This window comes from Mizuhopecten yessoensis, unplaced genomic scaffold (genome assembly GCF_002113885.1).
Source record: "Mizuhopecten yessoensis strain PY_sf001 unplaced genomic scaffold, ASM211388v2 scaffold1951, whole genome shotgun sequence".
NCBI classification, from domain to species: Eukaryota; Metazoa; Mollusca; class Bivalvia; order Pectinida; family Pectinidae; genus Mizuhopecten; species Mizuhopecten yessoensis.
Window position 1 is genome coordinate 290,150 of NW_018404303.1, and position 24,539 is coordinate 314,688.

The following is a 24,539-nucleotide window of genomic DNA, read 5'->3' on the forward strand; positions in this document are numbered from 1 at the left end:
TGACAATGTTGATTTGTATTTTTTTGCATGTTATTTCCCGCCTGTAAATAGCACTTTTTATGAAAAATGCGAAAATTATTTGTTTTCCTGTCTAGAAGAAATGGTGTGTCAGTACAAAGATGTGGTTAAGGTAATGGTGCTTGGTGATGTTAATAGCAGAACGGGTAACAATAATGATTATATTAATAATGACAGTATCCCAGAGTTTACCGCCAATGTTATCTCCAATATTGTATCGTATGTGCCAGATTCTGTACCAACTAAACGTTCCAATTCAGACCCAGTTATTAATCAGTTGCGTAGACAACTGCTATCCCTGTGCAAGACTACTGCCTTGAGAATAGTTAATGGAAGGCACAAAAATGATTCAAATGGCAGTGTTAACTTCTTTAATAGTAAAGGTACTAGTCTTATTGACTATGTATTAACTTTTGATACTGTTATTGGAGATATTATCAATTTTGAAAGTGGGGTATTTAATGCGTTATCAGACCATCCTCCGATATGTGTTACTTTGCGTTCAGATGTTGTAAATTATGTCCAGGAACAAGTTGGTAATCAGAATCTGACACGTATTAGATGGAATGATAATAATACAGAAACTTTACGTCATATTTTAGAAAATAATAGAAACGATTTTTCTTATTGTTGTGACAGTAATAATGGGTATCAATGAAAGTGTTAAATGTTTTACTGATCTTCTGAAAGAGCTATTATAACCTCTTAGTGTTGTTACCCATCCTGTACGTGATTATAAGAAAAAAGGGAAAGAAGATTAACCCTGGTTCAATGAAACTTGCAAACTTCGCTATATGGAATATAAGAATGCTTTACTTATGTTTAATTCATGTAAGAACGAAGACATTCATGACGCACTTGTTTTCAAAAAACGCAGTTAACAGAAAATGGAACTTAAGTTGAAGAGGCAGTACAAAACACATCAAGGTGACATGTTGAACTTCATGAGAAAATATAATCCAAAACATTTCTATAGATATTTCAATAACAGAAAGAATAATGTGAAGCCTTCACTTAAAGAACATGATTTTTATCTACATTTTAGTAATTTGTCATCCAAGAAACCTTGTGAAAATGAGGCTGTAACCGATTTTTTGAGAAATTATGATGCCACTAATGATATACCTAAAGCTATGTTTTATGAACTGGACATTGACATTTCAAAAGAAGAAGTTAGTAAAGTAATCAATAACTTAAGCACAGATAAAGCATGTGACCATGATTTGTTAATTAATGATTTTTTTTATCAGAGGTAAAGAGGTTTTATTACCTTGTCTTGTTAAATTATTTAATAAAATTTTCAAATCTTGTAACTATCCTTCCGTATGGTCAATAGGTAATATTATTCCCTTATTTAAAAAGGGGGATAAGAATGACACAACTAATTATAGAGGAATTACTCTAGTTAGTTGTTTAGCCAAAATATTTACAGCAACCTAAATAATCGACTTATGGAATTTTATACCGCTTATTTTAAAATAAGTGACGCTCAATTTGGTTTCAGAAAGCATATGTCAACAATAGATGTTGTGTTTGTCTTGCAATCGTTAATTAATAGAACTTTAAAGAAGAAAAAGAAGCTATATTGTTGTTTCGTAGATTTAAGAAAGCTTTCGATTTTGTTAACAGACAGAATTTGTGGTTTAAACTAATTAAGGAAGGAGTAGAAGGTAAACTGTTAAATATGATACTTTCTTTATATAACGATGTAAAATGTTGTGTTCAATTCAACAATTCAATGTCTAATTTCTTCGAATGCAGGAATGGTTTGTTCCAAGGCGAAATATTGTCAGCGATTTTCTTTTCTTTTATGTGAATGATTGTGAGATGCATTTTTTTTTACTGATAGCTGTCCTTCTATAGAACTCCAAACTATTAATTTATTTCTTCTAATGTACACAGAAGATATGGTTTTGTTAGCTGAATCGGCAGAGGGATTGCAAAAAATGTTAGGGGGGGGGGGGGGGAATCCTGCTGTAAATTCTTACAACCTTCTGCATCATTGATTGTCCTAAATGCTTTCGTATCGTCTGCGGGACTTATTACATTAGGCATATCATTATTAGCTTATGCGATACCGTGGCATCCGTCGTCCGTCGTCATGTACGTCAACAATTTCTTTGAACGACTTCTTCTTCTTAACCACTGATTGGAATTTGACTAAATTTGACTGGAAGCATCCCTAGGTGGTGAGGATTCAAAATTGTACAAATGGTTGGGATGACCCCCAAGGGGGCTGAGTGGCGGGTCCAAAAGGGGGCAATTTGGCTATATTGCTTTAAGCGACTTCTTCTCTGGAACTAAGAGATGGATATCGACGATATTTGACTGGAAGCATCCCTAGGTGGTGGGGATTCCCAATTGTACAAATGGTGGGGCTGACCACCTAGGGGGCTTAGGGGTGGGGCCAAAAGGGGTTAGAGGGGCGGGGCCAAAAGGGGGCAATTTGGCTATATTGCTTTAAGCGACTTCTTCTCAGGAACTAAGAGATGGAAATCAACCATATTTCACTGGAAGCATCCCTAGGTAGTGGGGATTCAAAATTGTACAAATGGTAGGGCTGACCCCCCAGGAGGCTGAGGGGCGGGGCCAAAAGGGGGCAATTTGGCTATATTGCTTTAAGCGACTTCTTCTCAGGAACTAAGAGATGGAAATCAACCATATTTCACTGGAAGCATCCCTAGGTAGTGGGGATTCAAAATTGTACAAATGGTAGGGCTGACCCCCCAGGAGGCTGAGGGGCGGGGCCAAAAGGGGGCAATTTGGCTATATTGCTTTAAGCGACTTCTTCTCGGGAACTAAGAGATGGATATCAACCATATTTGACTGGAAGCATCTCTAGGTGGTGGGGATTCACAATTGTACAAATGGTGGGTCTGACCCCCCAGGGGGCTGAGGGGCGGGGCCAAAAGGGGGCAATTTGGCTATAAACGACTTCTTCTGTAGATCTGTGCCATGGATATCGACCATATTTGGTCGGAAGCATTCATGGGAGGTAGGGATTCAAAATTGTAAAAAAATTGTTGCTGACCCCCCGGGTTAAGGCGTGGGGCCAAAACAAAGTTTATTACTTGGAAATGGTTGAGATCCCCACCGTATAACCATATATACAATTGCTGAATATAAAGAGAAGAATGCACAGTTGCTTCCAGGATAGCTATAGGGTCTGGGCCCACCCATGGAGACATAGTTCCTTGATCATAACTTTGAAACGGTTGAGATCCCATCCCAAAAACTATATATACAAATGCTGGGCATAAAGAGACGAATGCAGTCATGATATTAGAATAGACCCTGGGGTCTGACCGAACCCCTAGGGACCTAGTTTCTTACTCACAGCTTGGAAACAGTTGAGATCCCCACCCAAAAACCATATATACAATTGCTGAGTATAAAGAAATGAATGCACATATACTTCCAGGATGGCCTTGGGTTTGCCCCAGCCTTGGAGACTTAACCCCTTGGTCATAACTTCAAAATTGCTAAGATCCCCACCCCAAAACTATATATACAATTGTTGGGCATAAAGAGACTAATGCAGTCATGATATTAGAATGGATCCCAGGGTCTGCCCCACCTTTGCAGACTTAACCCCTGGGTCATTACTTTGAAACGGTTGAGATCCCCACCCCAAAACTATAAATACAAATGCTGGGCAAAAAGAGACAAATGCAGTCAAGATATTAGAATTGATCCTGGGGTCTGGCCACAACCTATGGACCTAGTTTCTGAGTCACAGCTTGGAAACAGTTGAGATTCCCACCCCATAACCATACATAAAATTGCTGGGCATGAAAAACTTAATACAGATATGCTACAAGGATTGGCCTTGGGGTCTGGCATATTCCCTTGGATCTCATTTGGAGAATATTTTGCCATGATTGCTTAGATATCCAGGTGAGCGATACAGGCCCTCTGGGCCTCTTGTTTATAAATTACAAATAAAAGTGGTCCTAAAACCGACCCTTGTGGTTCTATTGCAACTTTTCTCCCGGTTCAGGACGACGCTTTGTTTTCTTCCAAATAAAAAGTTCGCTATCCAAAAAGTGAACCTCTCCGATATTCCATATGTCGCTATGGATAAGGCGTTGATGAGAAACTTTATCAAATGCTTTTATTAAGTTTCGCCGAAAGTTCATTGTAATTTCCTTTGTCGTACATATGTTGAATTTCTCTATTTCCAAAATTAAAACTGGACTGAATAATAACTTTTACCTAAGGGAGAGCTTAGTTTTGTCGATTCAATAAACTACCCTGTGTAATTAGTAAAACTATATTTATATATAAAGATCTATAACACTTTGTAGTTCCAGTGCACCTTTCCCGGGTAGGCTGCCTCACGTGCTGATGCAGGAGGCAGTCGCGCACCGCCTCACTTTAGTTACATCACTAGATTTCGTGTTACNCCCAGATAGGTCTCTGGATCCGCCACTGCATATATATAAGTCCGTGATAATGACCATAGTTTATTCCTGGGAAGTTTAAATCTCCGAATAACAATTTAAACGCATATATATATTTTGCTTGAAAAATTCGGGAAAACATTACATGTAGCCTATACATAACCACGGAATTAGATCTAAGTCCGTGACATAACCAACATATACTATAAACTTACTTCAATCATGGACTTAGATAACATTCTAATTCCGTGCTTCAATGAGTTTTTTTTTCTCTTATGCTTTTGAAAAGTGTTCTCGTTTTTTATTCATTTTTTTATCGATTCACTTGTAGAGCTCTAGTTGCTGTTGTTACTTTTCATAAAGCTGGGATTTTCTTCACCTATTCATACATAAACCCTTTATAATAACGCAGTTAAATTTATTTCAAAACAAGTCTATTAATTTTATATTACTACTGTTATCCGCGAAAAGGTGAGTGAATGGAATAGCCCAGCTACCTACTATGCGCATGACCCGGAACTGCTGGCTTTCGTGTGATGAACTCGGCCCTGCACTTGCTGAAGCGCCGGTGAACAGGAAACATGGCCTCACCGAACAAACTGGATATGCTCTCTCTGCTGAGGGAGTCCCTCGACTACGAAGGGTCAACTAATTCTCATGTATTTGTCGTAATGGGAGCGTCGGTAAGTGCACATATTTACTTAATTTTTTTCCCACGAACATTGTCTTTTCGTATATTTGTTCAAGTCGCATGCACACTTGTTTACATTTTCATTTTGACGAGCGGTGAGAAACCAGGATGTCAAAATGACTTGCGACTTTTTCTCAGAATGACCGCAGTTTCAAAGCGCACATTCAATTACTACCGGAACAAATTCCTAAAAATGTGACAAATGTTCCATTGCTAACTTTTTACTTGTTGAGTATATCTGCTGTCCCTAGTTTAGTCGTTGCAACTTCCATAAACTTTGAATAAAAACGCAGTGACTGTGACACAGCAGATTTTTACCCTTGTAAAATTATTCCGTGAGTTTTAGATTTTAAATGAAATAGATATTTTTAATAAAAAAAATGCTTTACCGATTTTACTTGTTCACATTATAATACTTTCACAGATCAATAGAAGTCTATTTAGTTCTGCTGGCAGCATAGAATATTAACTGAGTGGGTTTGTGCTAGCTGTAATGTTCAACCAGAGTCATATCCTGGTACATCCCCCAAACTTACATCCTGGTTAATCCCATACACTTGTACAGCATTGCTCTGTTTGATATGCCACACATCTTTATCAGTAAGACAACATATGTTATAGAAATGTCGCTAATTTACTTCTCAGTTCCCTAGCTTGGTTTCATTTTATTTTAATTTTTAATCAGTTCCACAACTGAGTGATTTATTTCATTTTCCCTGTGTTGATATTAATTGTTGCTGCTGGTACTTTAAAATCTATAACGAACAGCGAGAAACAAAGTTTATTAAGATGGAATCCATGCCCCTCCCTGCAGGGGTTGCAGGTATTGGAGCAGGCTGGGGTTTCAGATATGGGAGCAGGCTGGGGTTGCATGATAACATGAGCAGGAAAACGGAAGCAGACATGGGCTGCAGGATACTGGGAGCAGGCAGGGGTTGCAGGATAACGGGAGTGGGGTTGTTGCCCAGTTCATTCATATGCCTCGGTCAATACTTTAGTCTGTAGTAAGTGAATGTCGCCTTACATATGCGCTATGGTCCATATGGGAGATTTAGATGGTCAATCAATCTAACACTTGAACATTGTTCTGCTGACACAAATGGTTTGCGCTGGTGCATTATCTTATTGAAAAAAATGTGGCTCGATGATGATAATTCATCTCTTTCAAAGTTGTCACTACAAGTCTGGTATGGTTCCTATCCTATGGCCCTGGGCTGCCAATTACCAGGTGACCAATGCAATTTGGATTGGTCCTTAAATAGAACCTTGTTCAATATTGGCATATTAAGGCAAAGAATCGAACAACATGATGATGGTTACATCCATAGTTAGGGCAACTGTTGTGGTGACATTGTGTCGATAAAATGAGAGAATGGAGCTCGGAAACGACATGTACCACCAGGCACACACTTCATAAAAATTGGAAAAGTTCTTATTAATCATTGTTATTTTTATCAACGGATTAAATTCTGGAATAAAATTGTATTGGCCTTCTGATTCATGAAAGCAATTTAACTGATGCCGGTACCAGTTTACCAAGAAATTTCCGCTACTGTTTTATTTTTATCTTTTTCATTTTCCCTATATATCTGAGGGTCAATTTACCATAACAGGGAATACAAGTCAACAGCATATAATAAGCAAAGTAATCAAATATGAATGGCCAAAATTGACACTTGACGAAAAATGATTTCATGAGTGAATGGGAAAAGTTTTTATGTGATATTTTATTGGACAAGGGATTACCTCAAAACAGGAATTCCATGTAAATTTCAATATAACATGAAGTGTTTGATCTTGTTTCTTGTGAGAGTTGGCAACACTTACCAGGTACATGCTAGTTAAAAAATGTCACCCAGTATTTATTTTTATTTTTTTAAATTGGAAAGTTTTAAAACAAACTAAGTCAGATGAAATGCCTGATGGTGATTGCCAACATTTTTGTGTGCGATATTTTACATCGGCCGACCGTTGAATATCAGTAAAAATAAGGTTTACATACATCTATAAGTAATATTACACCACAGTAACATTGCGTGTGCGATATTTTACATCGGCCGACCATTGACTATCGGTAAAAGTAAGGTTTACATAGATCTATAAGTAATATTATACCAGAGTAACATTGCGTGTGCAATATTTTATATCGGCCGACCATTGACTATCAGTAAAAGTAAGGTTTACATAGATCTATAAGTAATATTACACCACAGTAACATTGCGTGTGCGATACTTTATATCGGCCAACCATTGACTATCAGTAAAAGTAAGGTTTACATCTATAGGTAATATTACACCACAGTAACATTGCGTGTTAACCCCTGAATGCCATACTCCAGTGAGTTTCAACATAATTTACGAAAAAGTGTAGCTGAAGAAAACATAAAATAATGTGGCAGTCATTGTATTACGCTAGATGGATCTATTTCTTTGGATGGATCCTTGCTCAATACTAGCTAAAAAGTACCCCAGTATACAGAGGCACCATTTCCCTGGTCATTTTTCTTGATGGGAAGATATTAATGTCATTGTCTTAAATTTTTTACTACAGCACAAACAAAATGTTTGTTGCTATATATATATGCATAGTCATGATAGTGTTAGGATTTTTAGGCCAATAAAGGGGTAAACTATAGGAAGGATTGGATGGATAGTTCTCCTATAATGTTACATGGGAACATGAATAGAAATTTAGTGTGTACCTTTTAAGATACAAACTGTAGAGCAGACAGTGTGTCTTATCAAGTCTGGTCCATGCCACATGTATTTTGACCGCTGATCTCATTCGGACATCAATCAAGCTGACAGTTTTTGGGCAGTGTCTACTTCAGTGGCTGTAATCAGTTGGTTGTAATGAAGCTGATTCGATTCACATGTAATTAAGGCAGCTATCTGACTGTAGCTGAGGTTAGAGTGAGGGTTGACCAGACCTGTCACTGAGGTTAGAGTGAGGGTTGACCAGGCCTGTTCATGTAATAAGATTGTATAGGTATTGGGTATAAAAGCGAAGAGACAGCAGCGTTACATCCAATGATGCTGAATGAAATAAGACTTGCACCACTGGAAGAACGTAGAGGTGAGCAGAGACTAGTTCTCTTCTATAAGATCATGAAGGGGTAGTGGCTATACCTGTGGACCGCCATCTAGATCTGAACACAAATACACAAGCGTGCACTAAAAATATTATCAACGTTCAACAGCAAGTGACCAACACAGAATTTGAACTTGATAGGAACATATTTTTTCCCCCGAACAACAAGAGACTGGAAATCCCTATCCATCAACACTGTGTCCGATGAAACCTTGAAATCCTACAAACAAAGACTGAAATCACCTGAAACCATAAACACATTCCTCCAACCAAGAAGTAGAGATTGAGGCCAGCTTTCTGGTAGACTACAGAGACAGGGAAGAGAAGGATGTGACCCAGCATGTCAGTATTTGTAAATTTCAAATTGAATTATTATGCCAAACAGACCTGGAAACCAACTGTACAGTCAAACTTGGCTAAATATTATTATTCTTGGAATCTTTTAAAAATATGTAATATACAATAGCTATATATGTGCATACAATAGCAGATCACACTCAACCAAAAATTGATATGTTTTTGACCTGACATCTACGTGATATACTTTACTATTCCACTTTCCAGTAGATAACTCATTAATTAAAGATGGGTACAAATGTATATGGTTTTCTTGAATGTACTTGAGGTCCTATGCGTATTGACCTAGACCTAGATGTTTCGTACACTGTATATAGTCTGCACATCTGAATATTGCAAAAATAATACATCAATGCATCTTTTAAAAGAAAATTGAAATTGAACTTATATCTGTGGAGCCATATGTTCCGGGTGATGTGTTACAGTTCTACGTAATCTTTGTACTTTTCTGCGGCGTACGAAACATGAACAGAAATGTGCACAGATACATTTAAGGTTGTAGGTGGATTACAGAGACTATCACTTTACACCAGATCAAAGACAAAAAACTCCGTCTGCTTGCCAGGTGTGACCAAATATTAACTTTAAATGACCCTTTTTGATGGCAAATCATGGTCTGGAACTTATGACTGGGTCATACTACCAAGTTGTATACTGGAGACACAGACGTCACAAGTTATACGATACAGTGAAGATATTGTGTTCTGCTATAACCTTACATGGGTGTCGTGGGGATGTACATGTGGTTTCTATGTTACCTCATGTCCCTGTGTCAGCTGTCCACATTGATTCATATATGATCCCAGATCAGCTACATGTACTTATGTGTTCACTTGGAAAAAACCCTGTAAAATTACATGCTTACCGGCAGTCCGTGCTGTTTCTTTCATACTTCCTATAGTAGTCTTTTTGTACCGATCTTACATTGTTTACTTGCACACGCATATATACAATGTATTTATACGTATTTGATTATAGTTTTCAAAAAATCTTCAATTTAAAACTTGTGCATACCTGACTATGCCATCCAGTTTAATAAGAAGCAGATATTTGTTTAACTTTCAAAGTTTTTCTTTATATTCAAATGGTTGTGTTGAAACGCTTTAAAGAGAATTTTAGTTTGAATTTTATTTTTGCAGATAAATTTTAATGCTTTTGGAGGGAGAAAATGAAAAAACTATTTTGCCCACAAGTTTGCAAGTAAAAAGATAATACTTGTATATTTATCAATATATTGATAAACATGGCTTTTGTAACACTAGGTTTACTTATAAGATATAGACTACAGTAAACAACATAGAATGGTTCTTCCAAGTTTTGGAATAAAATATGTTTTGTCAACAAAGATACTCATCAGACTTAGTGTATCAAATTAAATATATCTTATAATATATTCATATAATATAAAGGTTAAACCTGTTTTAAATTTTAAGGAAAACATTATCGTAAGTGTGTTGTCAATTTTGTGTACATATTTGATCACCTCCTTACAAATTTAACTACTAAAGTCTAGCTACATGCCCTTGGTGTCTTGATCATGAGTGCTGTTAGGAAAAGTTGGTTGAGTTAATTAATTGCCACTTAAAGACAGTTTAGCAGGTATAACACACTGGTATACAGTACTATGATAGAGATTTAATGACAGTTTAGCAGGTATAACACACTTGTACAGTACTATGATAGAGGTTTACAGACAGTTAAGCAGGTATGACACACTGGTACAGTACTATGATAGAGGTTTACAGACAGTTTAGCAGGTATAACACACTGGTACAGTACTATGATAGAGGTTTACAGACAGTTTAGCAGGTATAACACACTGGTACAGTACTATGATAGAGGTTTACAGACAGTTTAGCAGGTATAACACACTGGTACAGTACTATGATAGAGGTTTACAGACAGTTTAGCAGGTATAACACACTGGTACAGTACTATGATAGAGGTTTACAGACAGTTTAGCAGGTATAACACACTGGTACAGTACTATGATAGAGGTTTACAGACAGTTTAGCAGGTATAACACACTGGTACAGTACTATGATAGAGGTTTACAGACAGTTTAGCAGGTATAACACACTGGTACAGTACTATGATAGAGGTTTACAGACAGTTTAGCAGGTATAACACACTGGTACAGTACTATGATAGAGGTTTACAGACAGTTTAGCAGGTATAACACACTGGTACAGTACTATGATAGAGGTTTACAGACAGTTTAGCAGGTATAACACACTGGTACAGTACTATGATAGAGGTTTACAGACAGTTTAGCAGGTATAACACACTGGTACAGTACTATGATAGAGGTTTACAGACAGTTTAGCAGGTATAACACACTGGTACAGTACTATGATAGAGGTTTACAGACAGTTTAGCAGGTATAACACACTGGTACAGTACTATGATAGAGGTTTACAGACAGTTTAGCAGGTATAACACACTGGTACAGTACTATGATAGAGGTTTACAGACAGTTTAGCAGGTATAACACACTGGTACAGTACTATGATAGAGGTTTACAGACAGTTTAGCAGGTATAACACACTGGTACAGTACTATGATAGAGGTTTACAGACAGTTTAGCAGGTATAACACACTGGTACAGTACTATGATAGAGGTTTACAGACAGTTTAGCAGGTATAACACACTGGTACAGTACTATGATAGAGGTTTACAGACAGTTTAGCAGGTATAACACACTGGTACAGTACTATGATAGAGGTTTACAGACAGTTTAGCAGGTATAACACACTGGTACAGTACTATGATAGAGGTTTACAGACAGTTTAGCAGGTATAACACACTGGTACAGTACTATGATAGAGGTTTACAGACAGTTTAGCAGGTATAACACACTGGTACAGTACTATGATAGAGGTTTACAGACAGTTTAGCAGGTATAACACACTGGTACAGTACTATGATAGAGGTTTACAGACAGTTTAGCAGGTATAACACACTGGTACAGTACTATGATAGAGGTTTACAGACAGTTTAGCAGGTATAACACACTGGTACAGTACTATGATAGAGGTTTACAGACAGTTTAGCAGGTATAACACACTGGTACAGTACTATGATAGAGGTTTACAGACAGTTTAGCAGGTATAACACACTGGTACAGTACTATGATAGAGGTTTACAGACAGTTTAGCAGGTATAACACACTGGTACAGTACTATGATAGAGGTTTACAGACAGTTTAGCAGGTATAACACACTGGTACAGTACTATGATAGAGGTTTACAGACAGTTTAGCAGGTATAACACACTGGTACAGTACTATGATAGAGGTTTACAGACAGTTTAGCAGGTATAACACACTGGTACAGTACTATGATAGAGGTTTACAGATAGTTTAGCAGGTATAACACACTGGTACAGTACTATGATAGAGGTTTACGGACAGTTCAGCATGTATAACACACTGGTACAGTCTATTATAGAGGTTTACGGACAGTTTAGCAGGTTTAACACTGGTACAGTACTATGATAGAGGTTTACAGACAGTTTAGCAGGTATAACACACTGGTACAGTACTATGATAGGTTTAAGGACAGTTTAACAGGTATAACACACTGGTACAGTACTATGATCGAGGTTTAAAACACTTGTTTAAGTTCAGGTGTTAACCTTTACTGTAACGATGCCGCTAAGTGTCATTTTCAGTCTATATTTCATACTTGCAGTGTTCTTGTTACCTTGATTTTACAAAAGCCAGTTCTTTATGAAATTGGGAAAATATAACATTTATTTTATTGAAATTGGAAGTATATTCCTCATTTTGTTGTCATTTTTTGGGGAAAGACAATTTTACCTAGGGGAAACAGCCTGAATTTGGCAGTAAAACCTAGCCGATCCCTTTGGTTCCATAGTATGAAATTTTCTGTATAAATTTCAATGAATCCCCCCCACCCCCTCTCGCCCTTCACATAAAATTACTTTATAGAGTATGCTATGAACTAATATCTGCTGTTATGATAAATTCACCATCATGGAACAAAATGTGGGAACTTGGTATTATAGTTGTAGTTCCCCGATTTTACCTGAGTATATATATGTATGGATTTAACCATAAGGTGCTACATATGTTATAGCTAAAATGTACAATATTAGAATATTATACCAGGAACAGATAGGAATGATGTAATATTTAAATTCCTTGTATTATAACTTTAAAAACACATGATGTACATGTTTTATATTCAACATTATTTTGTCTGTAATGTAAACGATACTGTCTGTTATACATTGATGGTTGTTCTGTTTTAAGGGGGACCTGGCGAAGAAGAAAATCTACCCTACACTATGGTAAGTATTAATGGTTTTTATTCTGTCAAAAAGGTTGATTAGCTAGCTATATATATAGCTGTTAGCTCCTGATATTGTCCTACTTTTATTATGAAGCATGCTCGAAATTCCTGGAGGTTACGCTCACTTATGTTCTCTGCACCCCTGGAATATGTTGTGATGAAATTGAAGGCTCTGTACCTGGTGGATGATAGGAGTTACACTTGTTTGATCCTTTGATGGACATAATCGAAAAGCTGTGACAGTGTACATGTATACATAACAGTAAAATTGACTGGCTTTGAAGTCGTGAGTCTGTCCTTTGTAAACTTAAAGGAAAAGTATCAGCCTAGTAATTTGTCGTGATTTTTTTATCTGAAACCAATCGTAATGCTAACCACGTGTTTCTGTCATGACATATTCCAGGGTTGCAGAGAATGTAAGTGAGCATAACCCTAGGAATTTGGAAGTTGACTATGACATTTACCCCAAATGAGTTTGTTTCCTGGTGCCAAGGTCAATGACAAGGTCACTGTTCCCTTTTACAGAAATTTGTCTAATGATTGAATATCGTGATATTCTAGCAGCTGATTTTGATAAAGATTACAAGGAGGTCAATTACGAAGGTCAATGTCAAGCTGGACCTGGGTTGTTCCTTGTCCTTACTCTTTCTATATATAGAAAATAATCAAACAGTGAAACTTCTACAATGCTGCAGTGGCTTCTGTGCCTAACAAACATATTCTAGTTTAAGTGTAACGGTGGTCATTATTCTTCCAATGCCTCCGCTAGGAGTCGGACCCGGGACCTCTGGCTTACTAGTCTCTACCGAATGAGCTAAAGAGAAATTCTCCCTAGCCGAGTCGGTAGGAAGCAGCTAGTATATCCATGTGTTCAGATGAACAGGCCTAGTGTAACTGGGTCACTATATGCACGACTACAAACAGAAGTAATAGAATGCATTTATGCATGTCCATAAAAGTGAGGATTGGATCTATTTTAAGGTTTTATGTGTCATGTTTAGTACATAATTATACCTGATTGATGGTGGATGACTGTCCTACTGTCTGTGACGTCCTGTAGAACAGAACACACTATCAAATATAATAACTGGGCCACTTTCGGTGAAGAGGATATTTTCTAACATTTCAATTCCATATTTTGAAGTAAACAAATGTATTTATCCCTGAAGACGCATTTGAACCCTTTCAATTCAAAGGTTGGAAAAGTTCAGTATGAAATTTCAGGGGTGAATGAGTAAATTTATTTGGGATTTTTCAGTAAGAATTATCTGATCTTTGTTCTTTTAATCAGGATGTATTTTCTTGAAACCTACGTCATAAGCAGATAAAAGTAATAATGCCTTTATCTGAAACTTATACGCTACCTTCAACAAATCATCAATATACAACATATAATACATAATAAATTATTGAATCAGAAACTGCATATATATGTGACGACATCTATGATGTACACCACATGGGAGATAACTCCATGTGTCTGCTATGACTACAAATTTACGGGTGAATCAGTATGCCACAGTGTAGTTGTACCACATTTTCTTCCTTTCGGTTTGTTACATGGTACGAACACCTTTGAAGACAGTACACTAATTTGGGGTACTGTTTTACAAACCCTAGTGAGAACTTACTGAAACACAAATTGCGTTTTCAATTGGTCCTGAGGTCTGAATGAACCTTTCCAGCGCAGCGGACAGACTGATCATATCTAGATCTGTTTACCCTGAAGCTCAAGGATCCCAAAGCAGCAGATGCTGAAATAAATGTTCCTATTGCTTGAGAAGCATCTTGCATTATTTTAAATATTTTGCGGCATAAAACAATACTGAACATTAGTCATTGTCCTTACACTGCAAGATCTGTGACTAAAGAGTAGTTTTAGTTGAATTATAACAACTTTGCATTTTCAGTATGATTTAACAAACTTCTCGAAAGTTTCAAAAAGTTTTATTTAATAATTGTATCCCAGGTCAAGTTATATAAGATGTTAATGATGGGACCTCTGGTTGGTTGGTTGGTTGATGGGTTTATAGACTCTTTTTCACGGGCAGAGCCCGTGTTCTGGCGTCTTGAGGGAGTAAGTCTCAAACTTACCGGGCCCTCGGTGATTCAAAATGACCTTGCTCGTCCAGATCACGCCCTAAGGTCGGTCAGCTCCTTAGATGCGGATAGGCTGTCACAGTTACATACAGCACGTATACGGGAGCGTGGAACACATCCTTTAAACAGCTTCACCATCCGCCTATGTGGGACCCCTGTGGCCAGGCTCGTTATATATGTGTAATGTTCAGATTGTACATGTAACACAGGAACAGATACATGTACTTGTGTGCTGTAATCAGTTGGAGAATGGGCCATTACTGGTTTAACTATGACAGTTGTGTGCATCTGTTGCCATAAAACACTGTTTATTATGTAATTTCACACTTAAGCATCAGTTTGGAAAGATATAATGTCTGACCACATTCATTAAACTAGCGTAAACTGGCGACACTGAGAGGCTGCAGTCTGTAGAACCGACAGAGGAGACCACCGTAATCCTATTTGTTGTAACATCATTATGGGGCAATCACTGTCCGTGTATTGTTTACATTTCTCTGTAACAATATCTGCCTTGATAGAAATATAATTCACCACCAATCAATTTGTGTCGTGGACTACATTGCTGTGGTCCTTCCTAATTCTTTGGGCATTGTCAATAATCTAGCATTTCAGTTCCTGGCAATTAAAACGCTATTGATTCAATATGTTCGGCAGTATTTAGATAAAAAGTTTTTCATTATGATCAACTTATTCAACCTCTGCTTAAAGGAATAGACGTCAGAAGCTGGGATCATTGATATCTTTGACAACTTGGTGTAGAATTATGAATAGGATGCTGTCACTTTGATGTGAGAACACCAGGACATATTGGTGAATTCATATTAAAAACAGAACAGCGCTAGTCCTTATATATAAGATCTATATAATTCCACTGTTGGTTTCTTCATTTTTAAATTCTCTATAGCATACCCTGTCATTCACAGCTGACACTGAAGATATCAATATGCTGTTCTCCAAAGTAGATACTGTATATGGGGAAGCTTTTGGTCAGCCAAACTAAAGATTTTGCCCTATATTTTTCTGCTGTTCAAATATATGACCTGGTCTCCCTTTTGGACTGCTTCTTTTTGGGAGAGGTGGGGAATTCAATGCTCAAATCAACCCTCTACAGACATTTCAAACTTGCAGACCTCCTATAATAGGAGGAGGGGTTTGCCATCCCTTACCTACCCCCTACACTCACAGACCTCCTAATAGGAGGAGGGGTTTGCCATCCCTTACCCACCCCCTACACTCACAGACCTCCTATAATAGGAGGAGGGGTTTGCCATCCCTTACCTACCCCCTACACTCACAGACCTCCTATAATAGGAGGAAGGGTTTGCCATCCCTTACCCACCCCCTACACTCACAGACCTCCTATAATAGGAGGAGGGGTTTGCCATCCCTTAAGTTAACCGTCCATCCCTAGAGCTACCACACAATCAGGGATAGGAAGAGTTGATAAGCCCTCCTTAACCTACCCCTACATATCCATCCAATGATAAGATCTCCCATTAGGAGGAGGGGTTTTGCTATCCTTAACCCACCCCCTACACCCACCCCATGATCACAGACCTCCTAAATAGAAGGTGATTTGCTCTCCTTAAAACACTCTCTTATACACTGACACTGCCACAGTCTCGGATGTCCAAAATGGGAGGAGGGAGGATTTGCCCTCCTTAACCCACCCCCTACACCCACCCCACAAATACTGTAATAATCTCCAATAGAAGGGGGCATTTGCCATCCATATCCCACCCCTAGACCAAACCCACAATCACAGATCCCTTATAGGAGGGGATAATTTGTCCGCCCAAACCCAGCTCCACATGTATACAGCACAGCAGTACCTTAACTCGTTCACCCCTGAAGACACATTTGAACTCTTCCAATTCAAAGGTTGGAATAGTTCTTTATGAAACTTCAGTGGTGAATGAGTTGAAGTTTATGAAAAGTTTCACCTTAAAATGTGGTAATATACGTCCTCTACCTAAAGTTGCTCTCGATATTCAGAGAAAATGACAGGATGAACACAGACCGAGTGTGACTTGAAGCAACATGCTGTATATAGTACTGGTAATATTAAAAAGATCAGCTGTAGTAATAACAGCTCTCAGTAATTGCTAGCTGTTAGGTTTCACGGAACACTGACAACCGATGGCTATTCTATACCTGGTGATAACTGATTTTGCTACATGTACATACTCATGCATTAAATGGATTTTCCCTTTTATGTTTTAGTAGTATATCTTATGTACATAAGCTGTGACCAGCCAGCCATGTTAAAGGTTAAATATTGTGTTTGATACAGCTAGGGTCACCATTTTCACATTTTACCATGTTTCATACTATCAGCTAAATCAACACATGACTCATTTATTCATAAGTAAACTTAAAAGGATCAATGCTGTTTACACAACTTTAAAATGATCGTTTCATATAAAATTCCGGAGAATTTTTAAAAATTCTGTTCCTAGCCACTGTACATATATATATATCATACATCTATGGATTGAAAACAAAAATAACAAATTTGATCAGGATGAATCTTTATAGATTTCATAAACCACTTATTTTCCACATTCATGAAATGGTTTATTAATGAATCAACATTAAGAAAACTTGAAGTGTAAATGTTGAAGTAAAAGGGTAATTTGTGGAACAATATTTGTAACATATTTGTATAGTGCTACTGTACACCAAGTTTCCCTGTTAACTCATTCACCCCTGAAGACACATTTGAACTCTTCCAATTCAAAGGTGGGAATAGTTCATTATGAATTTTCAGGGGTGAATGAGTTAAAACTGTAGGATACAAATCAACAACATCTTAAATATGACATCACAATCTTCAGCATCAGGTGTGAATTGATTGTTGTCAAGGTTATGTAATCCATCAGGAGGAAATAGATACCAGGTACGTATACCTTTGTAGCCTGTTTTGTTGATGTGTTATCAAACACAAAAATGTAACCAATGGTAACAGACACTTTGAAGTTCTACGTTGGATGTTTGTAAAGAGAAGTACTTGATACAGCAGCAACACATGTTTTATCCCATCAGTATTACAATGGTTACAGGTTCGTTATGAGGTCATATTACAATGGTTACAGGTTCGTTGTGAGGTCATATTACAATGGTTACAGGTTCGTTGTGAGGTCATATTACAATGGTTACAGGTTCGTTGTGAGGTCATATTACAATGGTTACAGGTTCGTTGTGAGGTCATATTACAATGGTTACAGGTTCGTTGTGAGGTCATATTACAATGGTTACAGGTTCGTTGTGAGGTCATATAACAATGGTTACAGGTTTGTTGTGAGGTCATATTACAATGGTTACAGGTTCGTTGCGAGGTCATATTACAATGGTTACAGGTTCGTTGTGAGGTCATATAACAATAGTTACAGGTTTGTTGTGAGGTCATATTACAATGGTTACGGGTTCGTTGCGAAGTCATATTACAATGGTTACAGGTTCGTTGTGAGGGCATATTACAATGGTTACAGGTTCGTTGTGAGGGCATATTACAATGGTTACAGGTTCGTTGTGAGGGCATATTACAATGGTTACAGGTTCGTTGTGAGGTCATATTACTATGGTTACAGGTTCGTTGTGAGGTCATATAACAATGGTTACAGGTTCGTTGTGAGGTCATATTACCATGGTTACAGGTTCGTTGTGGGGTCATATTACAATGGTTACAGGTTCGTTGTGAGGTCATATAACAATGGTTACAGGTTCGTTGTGAGGTCATATTACCATGGTTACAGGTTCGTTGTGGGGTCATATTACAATGGTTACAGGTTCGTTGTGAGGGCATATTACAATGGTTACAGGTTCGTTGTGAGGTCATATTACTATGGTTACAGGTTCGTTGTGAGGTCATATAACAATGGTTACAGGTTCGTTGTGAGGTCATATTACTATGGTTACAGGTTCGTTGTGAGGTCATATAACAATGGTTACAGGTTCGTTGTGAGGTCATATTACAATGGTTACAGGGTCGTTGTGAGGTCATATTACAATGGGTACAGGTTCGTTGTGAGGTCATATTACAATGGTTACAGGTTCGTTGGGAGGTCATATTACAATGGTTACAGGTTCGTTGTGAGGGCATATTACAATGGTTACAGGTTCGTTGTGAGGGCATATTACAATGGTTACAGGTTCGTTGTGAGGGCATATTACAATGGTTACAGGTTCGTTGTGAGGGCATATTACAATGGTTACAGGTTCGTTGTGAGGTCATATAACAATGGTTACAGGTTTGTTGTGAGGTCATATTACAATGGTTACAGGTTCGTTGTGAGGTCATATAACAATGGTTACAGGTTTGTTGTGAGGTCATATTACAATGGTTACAGGTTCGTTTTGAGGTCATATAACAATGGTTACAGGTTTGTTGTGAGGTCATATTACAATGGTTACGGGTTCGTTGCGAAGTCATATTACAATGGTTACAGGTTCGTTGTGAGGTCATATTACTATGGTTACAGGTTCGTTGTGAGGTCATATAACAATAGTTACAGGTTTGTTGTGAGGTCATATTACAATGGTTACGGGTTCGTTGCGAAGTCATATTACAATGGTTACAGGTTCGTTGTGAGGTCATCTTCCAATGGTTACAGGTTCGTTGCGAGGTCATATTACAATGGTTAGAGGTTCGTTGTGAGGTCATATTACCATGGTTACAGGTTCGTTGGGAGGTCATATTACAATGGTTACAGGTTCGTTGTGAGGGCATATTACAATGGTTACAGGTTCGTTGTGAGGGCATATTACAATGGTTACAGGTTCGTTGTGAGGGCATATTACAATGGTTACAGGTTCGTTGTGAGGTCATATAACAATGGTTACAGGTTCGTTGTGAGGTCATATTACTATGGTTACAGGTTCGTTGTGAGGTCATATAACAATAGTTACAGGTTTGTTGTGAGGTCATATTACAATGGTTACGGGTTCGTTGCGAAGTCATATTACAATGGTTACAGGTTCGTTGTGAGGGCATATTACAATGGTTACAGGTTCGTTGTGAGGTCATATTACCATGGTTACAGGTTCGTTGTGAGGTCATATTACAATGGATACAGGTTCGTTGTGAGGTCATATAACAATGGTTACAGGTTCGTTGTGAGGTCATATTACCATGGTTACAGGTTCGTTGTGGGGTCATATTACAATGGTTACAGGTTCGTTGTGAGGTCATATAACAATAGTTACAGGTTTGTTGTGAGGTCATATTACAATGGTTACGGGTTCGTTGCGAAGTCATATTACAATGGTTACAGGTTCGTTGTGAGGGCATATTACAATGGTTACAGGTTCGTTGTGAGGTCATATTACAATGTTTACAGAATCGTTGTGAGGTCATGATTATGAAGCATTATAAAATGGACTTTGGAAGCAACAGTGCTAACAATTACATTTTTATTAGCTCACCTGGCCGGAAGGGCCAAGTGAGCTTATGGCATGGTGCGGCGTCCGTCGTCCGTCCGTTCGGTGTCAACTTTTTACTTTAAACAACTTCTTCTCAATAACCAAGAGGCCCAGGCTGATGATATTTGGCCAAGTTTGAAATGAATGACCTAGACCCACTTTCAAGGTCACAGGGGTCAAATGTCTTAAAATCTTCAAACAACTTCTTCTCAATAACCAAAAGGCCGAGGGTACTGATATTGGGCCTGTAGCATGCTGGGATGAAGGGCTACCAAGTCTGTTCAAATTAATGACCTTGACCCACTTTCAAGGTCACAGGGATCAAATGTCGTAAAATCTTCAAACATCTTCTTCTCAATAACCAAAAGGCCAAGGGTACTGAAATTGGGCCTGTAGCATGCTGGGATGAATGACCTTTTCCCACTTTCAACCTAATGTCCTTGTTCGACATTCGAGGTCACAGGCGTCATATGTTTAAATCTTTTAATTGGTTCTTATGAATCAAACACTGATATTCTGCCTGTAGCTATTATTTAGTCCACTATTAAGATTACAAGTGTGAGATTAATACCAGGTGAACGATGCAGGCCCATTGGGCCTCCTTTTTTATTTTATACTTTCCTACTTCCATTTCCCTTTATAAAAATATACCAGTATTTGAAAATTGTACTGCAATATATCATCGCCAGCAACAAATCGCAATAATTGCATGGTGTTAGCTTTAATACTATGCACCCCTAGTAGTTTCATATTACAATTTAGTAAAATAATAGTAAAAAGAAACATGTTTTTATTAGCTCACCTGCCCGACTGATGGCTTCCAGGGATGGAGCTCAGCAAAGTTTGAGAATGAAAATTACCTTGACCTACTTTCAAGGTCACAGGGGTCAAATGTGTCAAACACTTCAAATGACTTCTTCTGAAGAACTCAAAGGTATAGAATCTTTATATTTGGCTAGTGGCTTCCTGGGATAGAGCCCAACAAAGTTTGAGAATGAAAATTAGTTTGACCTACTTTCAAGGTCACAGGGGTCATATATGTCAAAAGCTTCAAACGACTTCCTCTGAAGAACTGAAAGGTATAGAATCTTAATATTTGGTAGATGGCTTCCTGGGAAAGAGCCAAACAAAGTTTGCGAATGAAAATGACCTTGACTTACTTTCAAGGTCACAGCATTCAAATATTTAAAATATTTGAACTACTTCTGAAGAATTAAAAGGCATAAAATTATAATATTTGGCTGGTGACTTCCTGGGATAGAGCTCACCAAAGTTTGCGAATGAAAATGACCTCAACCTACTAGGTCACAAAGGTCAACAACATTTTAAAGGATTTGTATTTCAGAACTAAAAGGAATGGATTCATAAGATTTGGCTGGTAGCTTTAAGGAATAGAGCTAACCAATTTGAGAAGGAATATAACATTGACCTACTTACAAGGTCACAGGGAAAAAATTTGTCAAGCAACTTCTGAAGAAGAATCAAAAGCATTGAATCTTATAATAATATTTGGCTGGTAGTTTTAACAGATGGAGCCAACAAAGTTTGCGAGGGAAATATTTTTAGTGCAATATAATATTTAATGAGAATATAGGGCTATGACTGCTTAAAATATTCAGGTGAGCAATACAGGCCCTCTTGGGCCTCTTGTTAAATGATCATTTCTTCTGAAGTTTTGAAACAAATTACATTGTAATCATGTTTGACTTTTAATTATCAACGTTTGTGTTGTGTTTCCAAACCTAATATTAGGGGCGTTACCACAAACGTGGTCAAAATTGGGCGACCTATATTCATTTCCTGTTTCAGTAAAGCCTGTGTATGTCCTCTGCATATGGCAATCCCTGCCTTTACCCTCAAGCTCTTTACCCTCAAGCTCTTTACCCTCAAGCTCTATACCCTCGAGCTCTTTACCATAGACCCATCAACCTGTTTATTGTCCGTAGTGGAACATTATTCCTGTCCTCGGCTCCTAAAGATTTAAACATGTACCTGGCACCATTGCAAACAGCATTGACACAGTTATTAAGTTGGGGTCTGTGGTGCCATGGCCCGAGGCAATCTTTCAGAACTGATTTCTTACTTCTCGGATATTGGGGGCGTTCGAGGTTGCCAATCAGTTGGTAACCATGACAGTGGCTGTTTGAAAATGGTTCTTGTGATGGGACAGACATATACCTCTGTTCTGTGATGGGACAGACATATACCTCTGTTCTGACTTGGTAACCTTACATGTAGGCGTCCTCTTTTTGGACAGTCTACCAACCTTTCCAAATGGCTCAGAGGCATTATTTTCCAATATATAGTTGCATTGATTTATGGACCATGCTGTGTTGCAGTTGCCCTTGCATAAATATTAGATAGGAGACTCGCTCTTGGACTTCAGACATTTCTACTCGATTTTAACTGTATTGTTATGCAATAGGTTTTACCCATCAGAAGTTTGTTTTGGTATGCTGTTGAAGTATAATACGTCAAAGAGATTCAATATGACCTCGGACACTTGAATTTTTATAGTTCATGAAAAGCATAACACATGTTCCCTGATTAGGCTTTACCCAGTTTTTAGGTCACCTGAGCTTTAGCTCAAGTGACCTATTGCTATCCATCTTCGTGCGTCGTCCGTTAACATTTTACATTTTCAACTTTAGCTGAAATACTGTGAAAGGGATTTCATTGATACTTCATGGGAATGTTACTGACAACTCCCTGACCAAGTGTTGTAATTTTTCGTTCAATCAAAAATCCAATATGGCCATCACAGCCGCCATTTTGAAAAACTATTTCAAACTTAAAGCCAAGTTCTACTGGTCCAATTTAACTAAAACTTGGTTGGAATGATCGACTCATGGTCCTGACAAAGTGTTGTTATTATTTGGGTTGATCAAAAAACCAATATGGCCGCCACAGCCGCCATTTTGAAAAACTATTTCAAACTTGAAGTTAAGTTCTACTGGGCCTATTTAACTGAAACTTGGTAGGAAAGATCGACTTCTGGTCCTGACAAAGTTTTGTTATTTTTCAGGTAGGTCAGAAATCCAATATGGCCACCAAGGCCGCCATTTTTTAAAAACTGTTTCAAAATAGAAGTAAAGTTCTACTAGGCCGATTTAACTGAAATTTGGTAGGAATGATCGACTTATGGTCCTGGCAAAGTGTATTTTTTTCAGGTTGTTCAAAAATTCCAATACGGCCGCCATGGCTGCCATTTTGGAATAAAACTATTTAAAACTCAAAATCAATTTTAATAGGCCGATTTAACTGAAACTCGTTCTAGGAATGATTAATTCATGGTCCTGAAAAACTTATATAACATTATACTTTTACTCAAATTTTGGAAGGGATGATGGACATCATTATTTCCACTTCATATTTCAACAACAAAAATTAATACTGTAGGACTCAGGTGACCGTTAAGGCCCATGGGCCTCTTGTTGAACAGTACCTCAGGGACATGATCCAGAACAGTACTGTGATTATGCATACTGATAACTGTCACTGAATTTGGTCATATTATCAAATAGTAAAGTTATATGGCCAAAAGACATGTGTTTCTGTTTTTTCTCTGAGGACAGGGATTTTCCTACAATAGAATTTGGGGCCAAATAACGGCCCCTTTCCCCTCGGAAAATCTTACTAAAATTCCCAGTTTGCCATTGAAAAATTCTGAATTGGATGGCCATTTTTGCAAGATTTAAATATGCTCAGTGTGGAGATGGAAGATGTATAAACATTCATTTCCGTAAGAAAAGTAAAAACATATTTTAACTCCTTGAAAATTAAATTTGAAAAGTATTACATCTGAATGTTATAAAGGTATTTCCGTTGCATTGATGTTGTAAAACTTCGCAATTTTTGTCTCACTTGTGTGATTTTAGTTGGAATAAAACAAATTTACAACATGTGTTACTCGAGAAAGTGATACATACCATCAAAGAAGCAATCTTTGTAACTAATTCAGTATCTTTTATTTAACAAAAGAATCTTGGTAAAGAACTGAAGTGTACAGTTGTTACGGCAGTAGCGGATCAACAAAAGCTGATTACACAAAATGTATTGATCCTAGAAAGAAATTAATTGTTTGCACATGGTAACAAGTTGTTTCTTATAATGTACAAACAAACAAAATAACTTCATA

The 24,539-nt window shown here is 37.7% G+C and overlaps 1 protein-coding gene across 2 annotated transcripts in view; it reads left to right on the top strand.

Annotated features, from left to right (window-relative positions):
- The first annotated feature begins 4,950 nt into the window (after positions 1-4,950).
- Positions 4,951-24,539, top strand: part of LOC110443182 (glucose-6-phosphate 1-dehydrogenase X-like) — a 52,939-nt gene continuing 33,350 nt past the window's right edge. For both annotated transcript variants that reach the window (XM_021487233.1, XM_021487242.1), the window contains exons 1-2: positions 4,951-5,104; positions 12,838-12,875. In XM_021487233.1, the coding sequence (XP_021342908.1) occupies positions 5,003-5,104; positions 12,838-12,875 (140 nt within the window). In that variant the 5' untranslated portion in view covers positions 4,951-5,002. The remainder of the gene's footprint in view (positions 5,105-12,837; positions 12,876-24,539) is intronic.